The 15069-nt window shown below is 35.1% G+C and overlaps 1 protein-coding gene across 1 annotated transcript; it reads right to left on the bottom strand.

Annotated features, from left to right (window-relative positions):
* Positions 1–225: 225 nt before the first annotated feature.
* Positions 226–6667, bottom strand: LOC148565795 (uncharacterized). The gene is made up of 5 exons (XM_088487234.1): positions 6591–6667; positions 6147–6492; positions 811–1092; positions 568–633; positions 226–456 (listed from the first exon to the last, which is right to left on the bottom strand). Exons 1-5 carry the CDS (start codon positions 6665–6667, stop codon positions 226–228), a joined length of 1002 nt encoding a protein of 333 aa, XP_088343360.1.
* Between the last annotated feature and the right edge of the window lie 8402 nt (positions 6668–15069).

Raw genomic sequence — 15069 nt, 5'->3', positions numbered from 1 at the left:
AACCTAATAAAAATAACATAACTGTCACAGTAGCAACTTAAACTAAAGTCAGAATTCCGCCATACATGAGCCGAAACATAATACACAAAAAAAGTTTCATCCACGCTAATCTCTCATCAATCCCTAAATTAAGATTATTCCAAGTTTAGGTCCATCAACTTGAAAGCTCATTACCAAAATACAAAGCAAACTATTATATCAAAAAGCATAATCATTTGTCTTCAGTCACTTCTGTCTCGGATACTTGAACCCAAGATTGGGAATAAACTGGAACATCCTTGATGTAGTGCCCTTACTTGTCGTTGCAATTATTTCTGCCGAGACGTCTTGACTTGGTCTAGATAGTGGAATAGGAGGTGGAGTGCTAGACTGGACTAGGACAGGATAATGTGGTCTAATGATAGGCTGCTTGGCCCTTGCACTTTGGGAAATTGTTGCCCCAGAATTTGCTACACCCTATGATAAAGAAGATTGCATATGCAAAGAGTAAACAAAGTTATGGTAGCAAACCTAAACCTAACAGTGCAGTAACACAAATTGCAGACCTTTACATCCAATTTTACTCACCATACTAGACATAGAACCTGGTACATTAGCTGTGGGCTGAGTTGAATTAGAATGATCAACCACATTCTAAAATAATGAAAAAATTAGCCAAATAGAATTCCAAGTTACTCCTTGTAGAATTTAAAAAAAGACATATAAGTCCTGAATGATTTTTGAAATATCCAACTAAGTCCCTATAAAAGCATTAAAAACCCAATTTAGTCCTCGCGATCAACAATTAGTACATTATTTATGGTGGTTTACCTGCACCTGGGGTGCTGATTGTGAGACATGCATCTCCTCTGCAGGTTGGTTTAATGTTCTAGGATTTGTACTAGCCATTGTCTTTCTTCTGTTTGGATTAGTTGGACTTCTAGTTGTTGCTGCTGGAGGTCCTTTGCAAGTCTTGTAATTATGGCCAACCTCTCCACACTTGCTACAAGTAACCCAAAATGTCTTCTTAACTTTGTTGTCGTCAGTTCTATTAGTTTCAATCTCATATGACTTTTTTCTTCTCTTGACGGGTCTGCCGATTGCCCTCTTTAGCTTTGGGAGAATTGGTTTCAGATAATTTGTCTTCTCCAAATATTTCTCGGAATTAATAGGTTGTATGCAATATTGGTACGTTGCTATTGCTACCCCAATCATAAGTAGTGGGTGGACATATGTCTCAGGTCTATCACCCCTTCTAACTATGGCAGCAAGTGCATGAACAAAAAGAAGACCTATAATTACAATGTATTTAGCAACATACAAGTGTAATTTAACAACTGTAAGTTAACTAACATAGTTTAGTGAGTATACCGGTTAATTGCCAAGCATTGCATGTACATTTGTTTGTAGACAAGTTGACAGAAAGCTTCTTAGAGCCTTGTTGAACCTCGAAGACTTTCCTTTCATCATCACCAACCTAAACTGGCTGTCAATATTGCATCCTTCATAATGTCATCAAGCCTTTCTGTTGAGTAGGTGCGATCTCAGTTCCCATGTGTGTCTCCAATACTTGTTTGTACTTGGTCATCCGTCGTATGATATAGCACCGAAGCTCTTCACATATTGTAAGAATTGGTTTTGACCGATAGTTCACTATTTTTGCATTCCAAACCTCACACATGTTATTGGTGAGGTTGTCACACTATGGCCCATGACTGAAGTGAGCTTTGGTCTAGCAAGCAGGCTCAAATTTTTCTAGGTAACTCCATGCATCTTTGTTGATCCTTTCAACTTCTTCATACTTGCTTGGAATTCAGCATTAGTGGTGCATTTAGCACATTTTCACACAACATTCTTGACTTGTTTGTCCTTGTATCTATTTGTAAAATTTTTTCAAATATGTCTGACACAATTTTGGTGATGAGCGTGTGGCATCACCTCCTTTAATGCAGGCAACAATCCCTAAGAGCAAGTAAATAAACACAACTTAAATTTGAAATAACATGCAATAATAAGCAATATATTGATAACATCACTAGAACAATCACCTCGAAGACATCTGGTCCTAACAAAATGTATCATCAATTCTCATATTAAAACCATTTATCCATCCATAATATTCTGTTATTTAAACCATCTATGCATAATGTTCTATTATTAAATACACTATAAGTCGTTCATACAACCTATCTCAAAACAGTCCAATCAAATGAAAACAATTATAACATAATCATCAACTGAACTATAACTTAATCACCATCAAGTAAGATAAATAATCACAACTAAATTGAACTAATAATGTTAACTAAAAAATAGTGCAGAGCAAGAAGTGCAAACATGGTTATTTAAAGAATTTTATACACTGACTAAGATATTAACTACATAATTGTTTTTTTGTTAGTTTCTAATATAGTCAAAGTATTAAACTTCTAAATTTACAAGAAGAAAGCATTTAAGAATATTTGTTTTAAGAATATAGTCAAAGTTTCTAATAATTGTATTTTTGATATGCATATATTGAATATTTTTGTATGGAATCTCTTGAAGCATATGTCTCTACCAGTTATTAGATTTGTGCTCACTTTTAAATGAATGTAAAAGCCATGTGAAAAATATCAAGCCCCCCATTCTCCAACCAAGTGCTTGTTAGTATCAAGGTTTTGAAAACCGGACCGGACTGGCCGGTTAAACCGGTCTGACCAGGAACCGGCAATATTAACGGTTTGGTTCTTTACTTAAAACCGCTTATCATAAAACCGGAAGCAAACCACCAAATCGGCCAAAAACCGGCCGTTAGACCGAACCAGTAACCGTCCGGTTTTTCAGAAACGACGCTGTTTCAGTTACAACTTACAAGAACACGTTGCTCTGTGCTGTGTGCCTCCCCATTTCGTTCCTAACTTTCCTTCCTTCATTCTCCCCAATTCAAAGAAAGAAAACCCTAGCTAGCCTCCACAGTCGCCGAACGGAGTGAGTGACCATTGCCGCCGTCCGTGGTTGTCCGAGGCTTCTCTCTTCGTCTTGTCCTCAATCCCCTGTTCACACTTTGGTCTTTTCTTCCTCCCTCGGCATCCATCCTCCATCGTCTTCGTCCTGCGCGCCGTCCTCCCGTCGCCGTTTCATTTTTAACAAAAAGAAAAAAAACAAAGCTTCGGTAGCGCTGAGATCCCCTTGCCCCCTTCTCTCCTTCTTCACTCTCCAGAACTCAACTCAACCTCAAGTCCTCTCAACCAAAGAAAAAGTTTAAAACCCTAGCCTCAGCTACTGTTCGTTTGTCCGTCGAGCCACTGCCTCCGTCTGTTCGTCAAGCCCCGGAGCCCAGATCCCCAAACTTCAAAGGTCAGTTCACTGCTCACTTCTTCTGCATTTTTTTATGTCCTGTTCAATGATTATTTGATTACTGACGAGCTCTGGTTCTGCTATGTTCCTGTTTTGTGTGTTGTGATTTTGTTGATTATTGAAGGTCTTGTGATAATTGATTATTTGATTACTGCATTATCGTGTTTTTGCACCTTTGTTGTCAATTCATATGTAGATGTTAATGGTTTGACATTCAACAGGATTTAAGATAGTTTTTGTTATTATTTTTGTTTATTTTTTAATTTTTTTTATGGTGAATTGATATTAAATTGGCTTTTTTGTGTCTTTCTCTTTATAGATGCTTACCTGGGTATCCCTTCAAGTGTCCGAAGCTACAGATTACTCCTGAGAATGGCTTATCCGAGAGTGATACTGATAAACTATTGTCACTCCTCCATGATCAGGTATGATCCAAGTTTATACCTCAGATATGTCTCTACTCGTACACTTTAATGTTGTTGTTGAATTGTTGACCTTTGGTGCATTTATTGTGCTGTAGGTAGTGTTGTAGTAATATTTATGGCTAGGATGAAGTATTGGTTAGCAATAGAATGCTTTGATGTTTTTGGTTCCTTGGTGTCCAAGTTGGTAGAAAGGGAGCCACATGGTGGAAGAAGTATCAAGTATGTATTATTGAATTAAAAGATTTTTAAAAGCATGATTTGTACATTATCTAAAGAAAATTGAGGTAGGATTCAATATTGAGGTAGTTGAGACCTGAATGGCAAGAACAAGTTACTAAACCAAGCATATTTCTATGTGATCTTATTTTGAATTCTTCATGTGTTCCTCTTTTAATTCTTTGAATGTAACTACTGGTCTTTTTTGGTACCCAAGAGTTTACTAGACACATTTCAGGAGTTTACTAGACATAGTTCAGTTTAATTCTTTCCTCACTTCATTTCATGTAATCATATATTCATGTTCTTTTTTCTTTTTCATAATTAGTTGCTCTTTTTATTTGCATAGCTGTTATGATATAGTTTGTTTATTGAAGCTTTAGTTTTTAGGAGTAACTCATGGTCTAGTTATAATTAAATTAAAAATGAATGGTTTTCTTTAGCCAGAAGTAGGGGAATACAATTTCAAGTTTCTAGCACAAAATAAAAAATAGACAAAAACTAAAATTGAAGCCTTTATCTTAATTGATGTATTTTTATTTCTTGTTTATTCTGAATTTTGGTTACAATTTGATCTAGTTGGAGGCAGGGAAGCAACTTTCAACTCAGCGAGGCTATCTTCGCTTTCGACTGTAAATGAAGAAGGAGAAGCATCCCAGAGAAGCTTTCTAATAGCATTTAGTTGTTTGTCATCAAAATTAGAAACTTTGGACAATGATTCTTTAGAGTGTTTTATACTTTTATTTATAATTATATTTTAGAGTATTTATTTATAATTTATTTATTATTTTATTATAAAACGGTTTTTTCGATTGGACCATAGTTGAACCGATTGAACCACGGTTGAACCGGTTAAACCAGTAAATTAGTGAACCAATAACAAAAACGGTTTAATGACCGGTCCGATTTTCAAAACCTTGGTTAGTATATAACCATAAAGTAAGATAAATAATCACAACTAAATTAACTTATACATTGATCCGAAAACAACTAAGTTAAAAGAATACCTTTTGTTGGTTCGAGATGAAATTTCACCTATGAATATATTGATCTCCAAGATCTTCTTGTAACAAGGTGAGGAACCACTTCGAACTCTCCTTCGTTTCACTGTCAACAATAGCTAATGCTATCACATAGAAGTTATTGTTCGCATCTTGACTTACAGTGGATAATAGCTGGCCCCCAAAGTATCCCTTCAAGAAGCAACCATCAAGACCGATTAGTTTTCTACACCCAGCTTTAAATCCCCTTTTACATGTATCTAGAGAGATGTATAGCCTGTTAAACAGTGGAGGAGACTGAAGGATGGGTGTCACATCGAGAATGGTGGAGCTCCCTGGGTTACTCCTGTGGATCTCTGTCAAATAGTCCCTTAGCTTGTTGTATTGTGCTCTCTCGTTACCAATCACATGCTCCCTTGCTTCTTTGAGGGCCTTATATACCATCTTCCCATTAATCATAACATTGTAGTCGATTTTGATGTGCTCATAAGCCTCACACAGGGTCATGTGAGGCTGAGTTCGGAACCTCTTCTTTAGCTTCTTGGCCACCCACTTCTGATCTGCCATGTTACTTCTGAATTCTCTGGCACAAGTGTGATGATGAGTATAAGTCTTAATACTATGCATGGAATTAGCCATGGACAAGGATTCTTTTTAGCACTATCAGTTCCCTTACTAGCCACATTCGTAGTTCCAGCATTCACATCCCCAGCATCCACTTTGGCAGCCTCATTTGTCACAATCTCTTCAGTCACAGCAGCTTCATTCATGCTCATCTGAAGTATTACTTTGCTCATTTGTAGCTGCAGTAGAAGATGTATTGCCCCCACCCCCTTAGATTTCTTGGCTTTTTAATCCTCTCCATCCCATGTTCAAAATCGCATCTAACCCTCCTTTGATCATTCTTTATATACCTAATTTTTCTCCTCTAAAAAATTACATGATCCTTAAGAGCATTCTTAAAACTTTCAATTGTGGCAAAATCCATTCCCAACTCAAAGTATACCTCCCCAAATTCAACACCTTTATTAAATTGAGAGAATTCATACCTATCTCTCTCATCTTCAGAGCTTTTCGAAGTAAAAAATGTCTCTGATTCATACTCAAAAATTGGATCTTCTTCTTTAATATTTTTCTCAGTCTTATTTTCACCACTGTTGTTGGTAGAATCAGCAACACTGGCAGCCCTAGAATTTGGCAACCCAGCCCATGTTCTAACAATGTTTAGCCCATTTGTAGTTAGGCCAGATGAGGTTGACCCATGACCTTTTTGTCCATCATTATTTGGAGCTCTAGTGTTGGGCCTAGCAGCAACACCAGCCCTAGACTTGTTTGGACCTGCATACTCTAATCTAGAACCAATAGTCCCATTAGTGTTTGTCTTGGCAGTTTTTTGAACACCCATACTTGGCTTAATTGTGCTTGGCCCAACTGTAGCTTTCTTGTTCTCTATTGATGCCTTCCTTCTTGCACCCATATTCCTCTGTGAAATCTTCTTCCCTACACCACCCTTTATTTTTTTGCTAACTTTTCTAGTATTTTTCTTCACAATCAAACAGTCTGAGTTACTATCTTCATCCTCAAATCCTGCTGGGGTGGTCTATATGGTTCATCCTCTATCGTTTCATACCCGTTATCACTAGACTCCTCCTCAACATCTGCATCAGCATCAAAGTCCAAACTGATGTCCTCTAGTAGAGTAACCATTATCGGGTGATCGAAAGATAGATAAAACTCATCAGTCTCCTGGTTCATCTATTTATTCTCACGCAAATGATTAATCTCCAAATCTCCTTTTATACGGTGTAGCCCCCTCTCCAAGTCAGGAGCCTTAGGATCAAACCAGTACATAGCCTTGTAATCCAAATAGCCCAAACCTTTTAACAGAGTTTCCAGGTCAAAGAAGCATATGAGATCAATATCCATCTTTGAAAATTTGTTAACTTTTTTATCAATATATAGAAGAATTCCCTTGTTATCCCTTACAAAATGTCCATCATGGTGGAAAATAGGAATTACATAATCCTCCATTTAACTGCAAGTACAACATACTTGAAATCATTAAATAGAATCATCAAACCCTAAACTACTCTATTTTGAGAATTTTTGTAAATGAACCCTAACAAACCATTATACAGTCACAATATAACAACAAACCATTATACTCTATAATTGTCACAGAACAGAAACTCAAAACCCAAAATACTCTGTAACGGTGACATTCAGCATTGTACATAACTAATTCAAAATTTCATAAATCTAATCAACATAAGAAGAGAATACAAACTCACCTTCCTCAATGAGCATGTTCAACGGTCGTTACATCCACTTCACTGGGTCCTGCATGCCAATTGTTGTTGCCCTTTCAGGAGCGACGAGTCAACAAAGTCACCCAATACTAGCGTTGGTAATTGAATTCTTCAACGATAGTGACAATGGTGCTTTGGGAAATTAGGTGTGATGCAGTGACAGCCACCTTCTCTGTAAAAGTTTGAAGAATGTGAGGGGTTTGGTTTCTATTGGAGTAGAGAGGGGTTGAGGTAGAGGAGAAGAAGCGCGACCTTGTGTCTCCCACAAAAACGCAATGTTTGGTGCCAAGCCCTAAACGGCGCCGTTGTGATGAGATGGCTGGGGACTAATTTGTCCTTCTATGATACTTGTACATGTTGCTGGACACGTTGGAGAGTAACCGTGCCACTTCAGTTTTTTTCGGTGCATAAAATGGAGAAATGGGTCTGGGAATTGTTTTGGCCGTTGGAGAGAAACTATGGGTATTGATTTGTGTATTAATTTTTTTCGGGGACTAAAACATCCGATTTTAAAATCTCCAGGGACTGATTTAGGTATATACTCTAAAAAAATTGAAAGATACCGTAATAAGAATCAATTGGAAGAAAAAACTCATATACGGTGTGATAAAATTTATGATAAATAAACAGGATGTGAATAATATTAATTGGTGTACTAATTTGTTGATAAAAAATAAAAGTGTGTATGTTTATGGTTTTGCTTTTAGGGTTTAAGTTTTAAGAATTATTATTTAGATTTTAGGAATTATAGTTTAGGGTTTAGAATTAAGATTTTAGAGTTTGCGGTTTATATGGTTTAATAGTTTAGCTTTTGGATTTATGATTTAGTGGTTTAAGCTTAGTGTTTAGGTTTACTTATGATTTTGGATTTAAAGTTATTACGTAGGGTTTAAAGTATAAGAATTAGGATTTAGAGTTTAGGGTGGAGGGATTTAGTGGTTTAGGTTTTAGGATTTAGGCTTGAGTAGTCGAACGGTTTAAGATTTGAGTTTAAAATTATTATTTAGAGTTTAGAGCATAAGAATTAGAAATTGGAGTTAGGAGTTGGGATTTGGAGTTTAGGTTTGGGATTTAGAATTAAGGTTTAGAATTTAGGAATTATGATTTAAAAAATAGGGTTTAGAGTGAACAATTCAAGAATTTATGAGATTTATATTTAAGGTTTAGAAATAACAGGTGTTATTGTTTTATTAAAGAAATCACAATGATAGATTAAGCATCTAGCTTTGATATAATATTATAAAATTCATTTATATATATATATATCATGTAACTTTGGCAATGCTTAAAAATTTTTGTTAAAATTAAAATAATTTTCTTTTACTATTTGATAATATTTTTAATTTTGAAAATAAAAATAAAAGATATTGTTAAAATATAAAAAAATGTGATCTTATTAATTTTTGTAATATTTTTTAAGTGTTACTAAAATTGTATATTACTGGGAGTTGTTACAAGTATTATATTTTGAAAGAATATAATTTTTAATTTATTTATAAGTGTGAGACAATTTTCATTCCGTCTTCGAAATTTTAATTTTTGTGTATCTACCTTTTAATTTTAGTCTTTGACCCCTTTTTAATTCTACTTAATCGCAATCGTACTGTTTTAGTCTCAATCTCTAGAAACAAACGCTAGTTTATAATTCGTTTTATTAGTATCAAATTGTTTGAGTTACGTGTGGATTGAAATGTTATATTTTGAAAGTGGAATTGATATTTTTTAAGATTTTAAAAAGTAAAATGATATTAATTTATTTAATAAAATTTAATAAAATTTTTTATTTTTTATGGGATAAACTCGTTTTAAGGGATTTTTTGTTTAAATTAATTAAACATATTATTTACTAAAATTAGTAACGTGAAAAAAAAAGTATTATTTTAAATTGATATTTCACATCTTGAGTATACTGCTTTGAATTTTATCAATTACATAAGATGGGTATTGTGCACGCGGGATAAGACGTATTTATAAAAGGAAAAATGCTATTCATCCAACAATGATTCAGTCATTAAATATTCTTTAAATTTAATTATTTTATTATAATAATTTTTTAATTAACTAATTAATCAAGTTTTCTATTTTAAAGGAATCACTAGTGACCAAAAAAAGGAATCACTATTAATTTTATTTAATTTAAATTTTATAAATAATATATCTGACACTATTATAACTATTTCGATGAGAAGAACTTCAAAAACTAAAAAAAAAGTAACATTTTTCATTTCAAAATAATTCAATTAATTAACCTACACTGTTTATCAGATTTGTCAACACTCTCTCTCTCGCATGTAAATTTGAAACTATCAAAATTGTTCCTGTGTGAATACCTGGAAGGGAGCTCGGCTTCTGGAAATCGGCGCCGAGTTATTATCTTCGGTACCAATCTATGAGTCTTAAGAAAGTCCGAGCTTCACGTCTTGGGGAATGTCTAATCGTGCAGAGTGTGAACAAGAAACAAGGGGGGAGTGTACTTGCAAAGGCACTCCAAAGCTTAAGTTAGTATTGAGAATTCAATATATCCTTTAGGATTTGGATCCTCTAAATTTTGAATTTGTACTTTAGACGATAAAGTGTGATCTTCTATCCTTAAATGGTTTCTCTCTCATATTTATTCTTGGTCCTACCTATGAAATAAATGGTGAGAGATCACACTTTACTCTCAAAAGTGAAATTCAAAATTTAGAGGATCCAAATCCTATCCTTTAAGGGTCAGATATCATACCTTTATAGGTGGAATAGGATAGGTCGGTTATGCTTGCTGCTAGTCATTTGTATTGAAGAGTGGTTATTAAAGTTTAATACATGATCGAACGTTTTTATTCCAAAAATGGAGTGCGTTGTGTCTGATCATAACGTACATCGCCGAGTTATGAGGTGTGGAGCCGAGTTAATGACCATAATGCCGAGTTATGAGGTCGGATTGGTAACGGCCGGATCATAGCCCCCAAGCTTAGCCTGGAAATGTGTTTAATGAATCAGGTTGAGCTTTTAATGAATCATAAGTCGGTGATAGTGAGAATTTTTGTTGATGGTATAGAATTTCACAAATGATATCTCGTTGCAAGTATAGTTCTACACCAACAAACAATCCTCCCAATAAAAAATTTGGTTGTAACAAGTAACAAACCCCAAATAAGAATTAACCGAAGTATTTAAACTCCGGGTCGTCTCACAAGAAATTGCAAAGAAGTGATCAATTATTGGCTATGAAGAACAATGGGGTTTGATTGGTAAAAGGCAAGAAAATAAATGGACAATAAAGTAGATGGCAAGAAAAATAAATCAAGTAAGCAATTTAAAGAAAGCAATTAATAAAGAGAGACATTCATGGCAAGGATCAAGAACATAGGCTTTCTATCATAGTCATACCATGATTAATTCATCCGATTTAGTCAGCTCCGGCAAATGGAAGAAGGTATCATGTTATCTTCACATAGGGAGAATGTCAAACAAGACTAATCAATCATATCAAAATAATAAACAAGAATTTATCTTATTACGTCATCCCCGACGATAGAGGAATGTATCATGTTATCCTCATACTCGAAGAAAGTCTAATAAGACTAGCTAATCTCAATCCAAAAGTCATAATCACCTACTAATTGAATAAGCAAAAGATTAGAGTCAATAGAAACAATATTAGCTAACAATTCTAGATCACCAACATAAGTTAGGTTTTCATGACTCAAGATTGCCTAATTACTCTTTCCAAGTCAAGAATGCTCAAGGTCTACTCTAAAGCCCAACCAAGCATTTTGTCAAATACTTGGTGGGTATAAATGGAAAGCATGGTAAAGGTGCAAGAATAATAAAATCTAACAACTACCAACTGTAAGGAAAGTAAAATCCACAACTCAATTCAACAATAAAGGAACATCAAATATCAAAATTCATTAAAAGATATCCAAATCCATCAAGAGTTCATCATCACAAAAGAGAGCAAAAAGGGAAATTAACAAGAGAGGGCAAGAGAGTTATATCACTAGAGCATAAAAATATATAAGAAACAAGATGAAAGCAAAGAATTAAACATGGATCTATGATGCAATTAACCCTAGGAACCTTAATCTAGAGAGAAGATGGAGCTTCTCTCTCTAGAAACTAAGCTACATGATGCAAAAACTCAAAAAAATTGCTCTCCCCCTTACCCAAAATTGAATTCTGCATGAAATATCATCAGAAATGAGTTGGATTGGGCCCAAAATGTTTCAGAAATCACTGGCCACGAGTTGCCTTTAATGAGTCACGTGCAGCAACCCACGCATACGCGTGATGCACGCGTACGCATCCGTCAACACCAAGCAACTATGACAAATTTTATATCATTTTGAAGCCCGGGATGTTAGCTTTCCAACGCAACTGGAACCGCCTCATTTGGACCTCTGTAGCTCAAGTTATGATCGATTGAGTGCAAAGAGGTCAGGGTTGACAGCTTTGCAGTTCCTTCATTTCTTCACGAGTTCTCCTACTTTGCATGCTTTTCCTTAGTTCCTTCAATCCAATCTTTGCCTTCTAAACCTGAAATCACTTAACAAACATATCAAGGCATCGAATGAAATTAAAGTGAATTAAATTTAGCTATTTTAAGGCCTAAAAATCATGTTTTCATATTTAAGCACAAATTAAGATAGAATTACAAAACCATGCTATTTCATTGAATAAATGTGGGAAAAGGTGATAAAACTCCCAAAAATAAGCACAAGATAAACCACAAAATTGGGGTTTATCAAACCTCCCCACACTTAAACTAAGCATGTCCTCATGCTAAACTCAAGAAAGAAGCAAAGGGTATCAACATTTATTCAATGTAAACTACCTAAATGCAACCTATCTACATGCAATCTATCTAAATGAATGCAACTACTTGGTCAAAATAAGTCAACTTCCAAGAATACATATATAAGTACAAGGGCTAAAGCCATAGCAGTCAAATCAAACCCATAATTGAATTGAATTATTGAAAGATTTTACAAACTTGCAAGAATAGATGATCATGGGTGGAAACATGTAATTGAGCGATCGATCCCTCACTGGATGTGTATCCGCTCTAGTCACTCAAGTGTATGGGGTTGATTCACTCAATTCTTCCCTAATCATGCTTTCCAAGATTTATTTTTCATCTAACAATCAACAATTATTTCATGCATGCATACAAATATCATGAGGTCTTTCCCATAGGTTGTAATGGGGCTATGGTCAAGGTAAGGATGCATATGGTCAAGTGAACTAGAATTTGAATCTTTGATTAACCTAAGCTTCCCACCTAACCTATATAACAACCTATACAATTCAAAGCTAACCTCACTACCCATTCTTCACTTTTTCACACACTCATGCATTCTATTTTTGGTCACCACACATATGCATTGATTTTTTATTGAGCTTTACTTGGGACATTTTGTCCCCTTTTATTGCTTGTCTTTTTCTTTTTTTTTCTTTTTTTTCTTTATTTTGTATTATTTATTATTTTTTTCTTTTTGCAATAAAGTATATACAAAAGTATCAATGCATATGGCTTTACATTTAATTAACACATGAGTATGTACCCAATTCCCAAAATTTTGACAAAAATACACTTTCATCCCAACCAATGTTTCCAACTTTCCCAAACTTGCATGATGAGCACTCTCACTAGCCTAAGCCAATCAAAGATCCAAATAAGGACATATATTATTTTTCGCTTTAGGCTTGTAATGTGCTAAAATTAAGAACAAATGGGTTAAGCATAGGCTCAAAATTGGTTAACAATGGAAGAAAAAAGGTAAGGCTATATGGGTAAGTGAGCAATTTGAAACAATGGCCTCAATCATATAAGTGCATGTATACAAGGAATAATGGACATATAGAATTAAACAAATCAAGGATCATAATCATAGAAAGAGAACAATGCACACAAGAATAAAATAAGTGGTCATATGATGTAACCACACAATTAGGCTCAAATCTCACATGCTTGTGTTCTTAGCTCAAAAATCATGTTCCACAATATATGTAATTCAAGCAAGTTCTAATTTTTTTTCAATCAATTGGAGTGCCCTATAGATAGAATCCTTGAAAAATTTCATTATTTTGACTAAGCTTATTATGTATATATATGCAAAATAATAAAATGCAACTAAAAATCCTAGAAGTCCTAAAATGAGATGCAAAAGTGTTGGAATTAGAAATTTGTCACCCAAAAACACCGACTGGTCGGACGACCTCCCCACACTTAAAAGTTTGCACCGTACTCGGTGCACTCAAAGATGAGTAAGGGAGTACGGCGACTTTCCGAATTGCCACCTTCAGCTGGCGGATCAACCGGTGCTGCATGTTCTTTCTTCCCGCTTCCATTTTTGCTTATGATGCATCAGTAATGAAAAATAGAAAATAACATCGTAAGATGAGAAAATACAAAAGCAAGGAAGCGTGCATTATTGGAATGAGGTGAATCACTAGAATAGAGTGAGTTAATTAGTGTGACATTAGTGAAAAATAGGTGTGAGGATTCTGAAATTGCGCATGGTTTAAAACACACACACTAGTATAAAAGGTTATGTCACAATTACACAAAAGAAAGTATGCACTTCACTCATTCTAGTGTGCTTGAAATACTTCAAAAGTATTGTAGGTTAAGTCAACCAAACAAGTAGTGAAGAGGCATGAAAGCATTCAAGCAATTGTGAAATTGGATAATGCATGGACATTGATTGATGTGTAAGTAAACTTAGTGAACAAGACGGTATATGAAACTTACACAACAATCAATGACACATATTGGAGTTGTTGCAACACCTAAGTGACATAGAGGTGAAACACATGGATCCTATGGAATTTAGGAAAAAGAAGATAGAAGTGGAAATCAATCACATAGCAAGCATGGTCTACAAAGCTTTACAACGCTCAAAAATATGTCACTAGGTAAGCTTTCGATCCAACTTCACAATTCAAAAATTTCAATGCATGAAATAGGTGATGTCAATAAAGGTAAATCACAAACAATCATCACCTAAAAAATGCAATGATAATATACAATTGCCTAGCGATGGATGATGAATGCATGGTGGCCAAAACATGCAATTCAAAAGAGTTAAGAAGCTTAAAGGCAATGTAACATGTACTTGGTGTTCACGAATGTTAAACATGAAAACTCAAAACCAAGTAACAAATTGTAACCTCAACAAAGAAATCCAACAATGAAAAATAAAACAATTCTGCTACAATAGCATTCAGTTAATAATAGGCAGCAAGAATCAGCAACAAAATTAGTAATCCAACACTTATAATGAAAAATAGAAAATTAAATGAAAATTTAAACTAATTAAACAAGTAACTAACTAACTAAAAGAAATGGTTATGGATGGTGTTTGGTAGTATTGGATAATGAGTAGGAGAAGGGAAGAAGAAAGAAAAAGGAAAGAAATGGAAAGAAGAGTAGAAAAGAAGTGTAATGAAGGAAGGGCTTCCACGCGTACGCGTATGGTTCGCGTGCGCGTGGGTTGAGTGAAATGGACGCGACGCGTATGCGTGTATCACACGTGCGCGTGCATGGCAAACCAGAGAGGGGATGCACGCGCGTCCCTCACGCTTACGCGTGGGTCGGTTTCTGCCTCAAGCACAATGTTGGCGCAGTGTAGGCGCAACTCTCGGGTTGTAAGCTGGGGGGTGAAAATGTGCAATCCACGTGTAAGCGTGCATGACGCGTGCGCGTGGATGGTCGAAAATGCTTGATACACGCGTACACGTGCATGGCACGTACGCGTGCATGGTGCTCTATTTTTCAAAATTTTTCAATGTTTTTGCACCATACCAATCATT

The sequence above is a fragment of the Arachis ipaensis genome, chromosome B5 (assembly GCF_059453495.1).
Source record: "Arachis ipaensis isolate K30076 ecotype BB chromosome B5, ASM5945349v1, whole genome shotgun sequence".
NCBI classification, from domain to species: Eukaryota; Viridiplantae; Streptophyta; class Magnoliopsida; order Fabales; family Fabaceae; genus Arachis; species Arachis ipaensis.
This window is presented reverse-complemented; position numbering and strand designations above follow the sequence as displayed.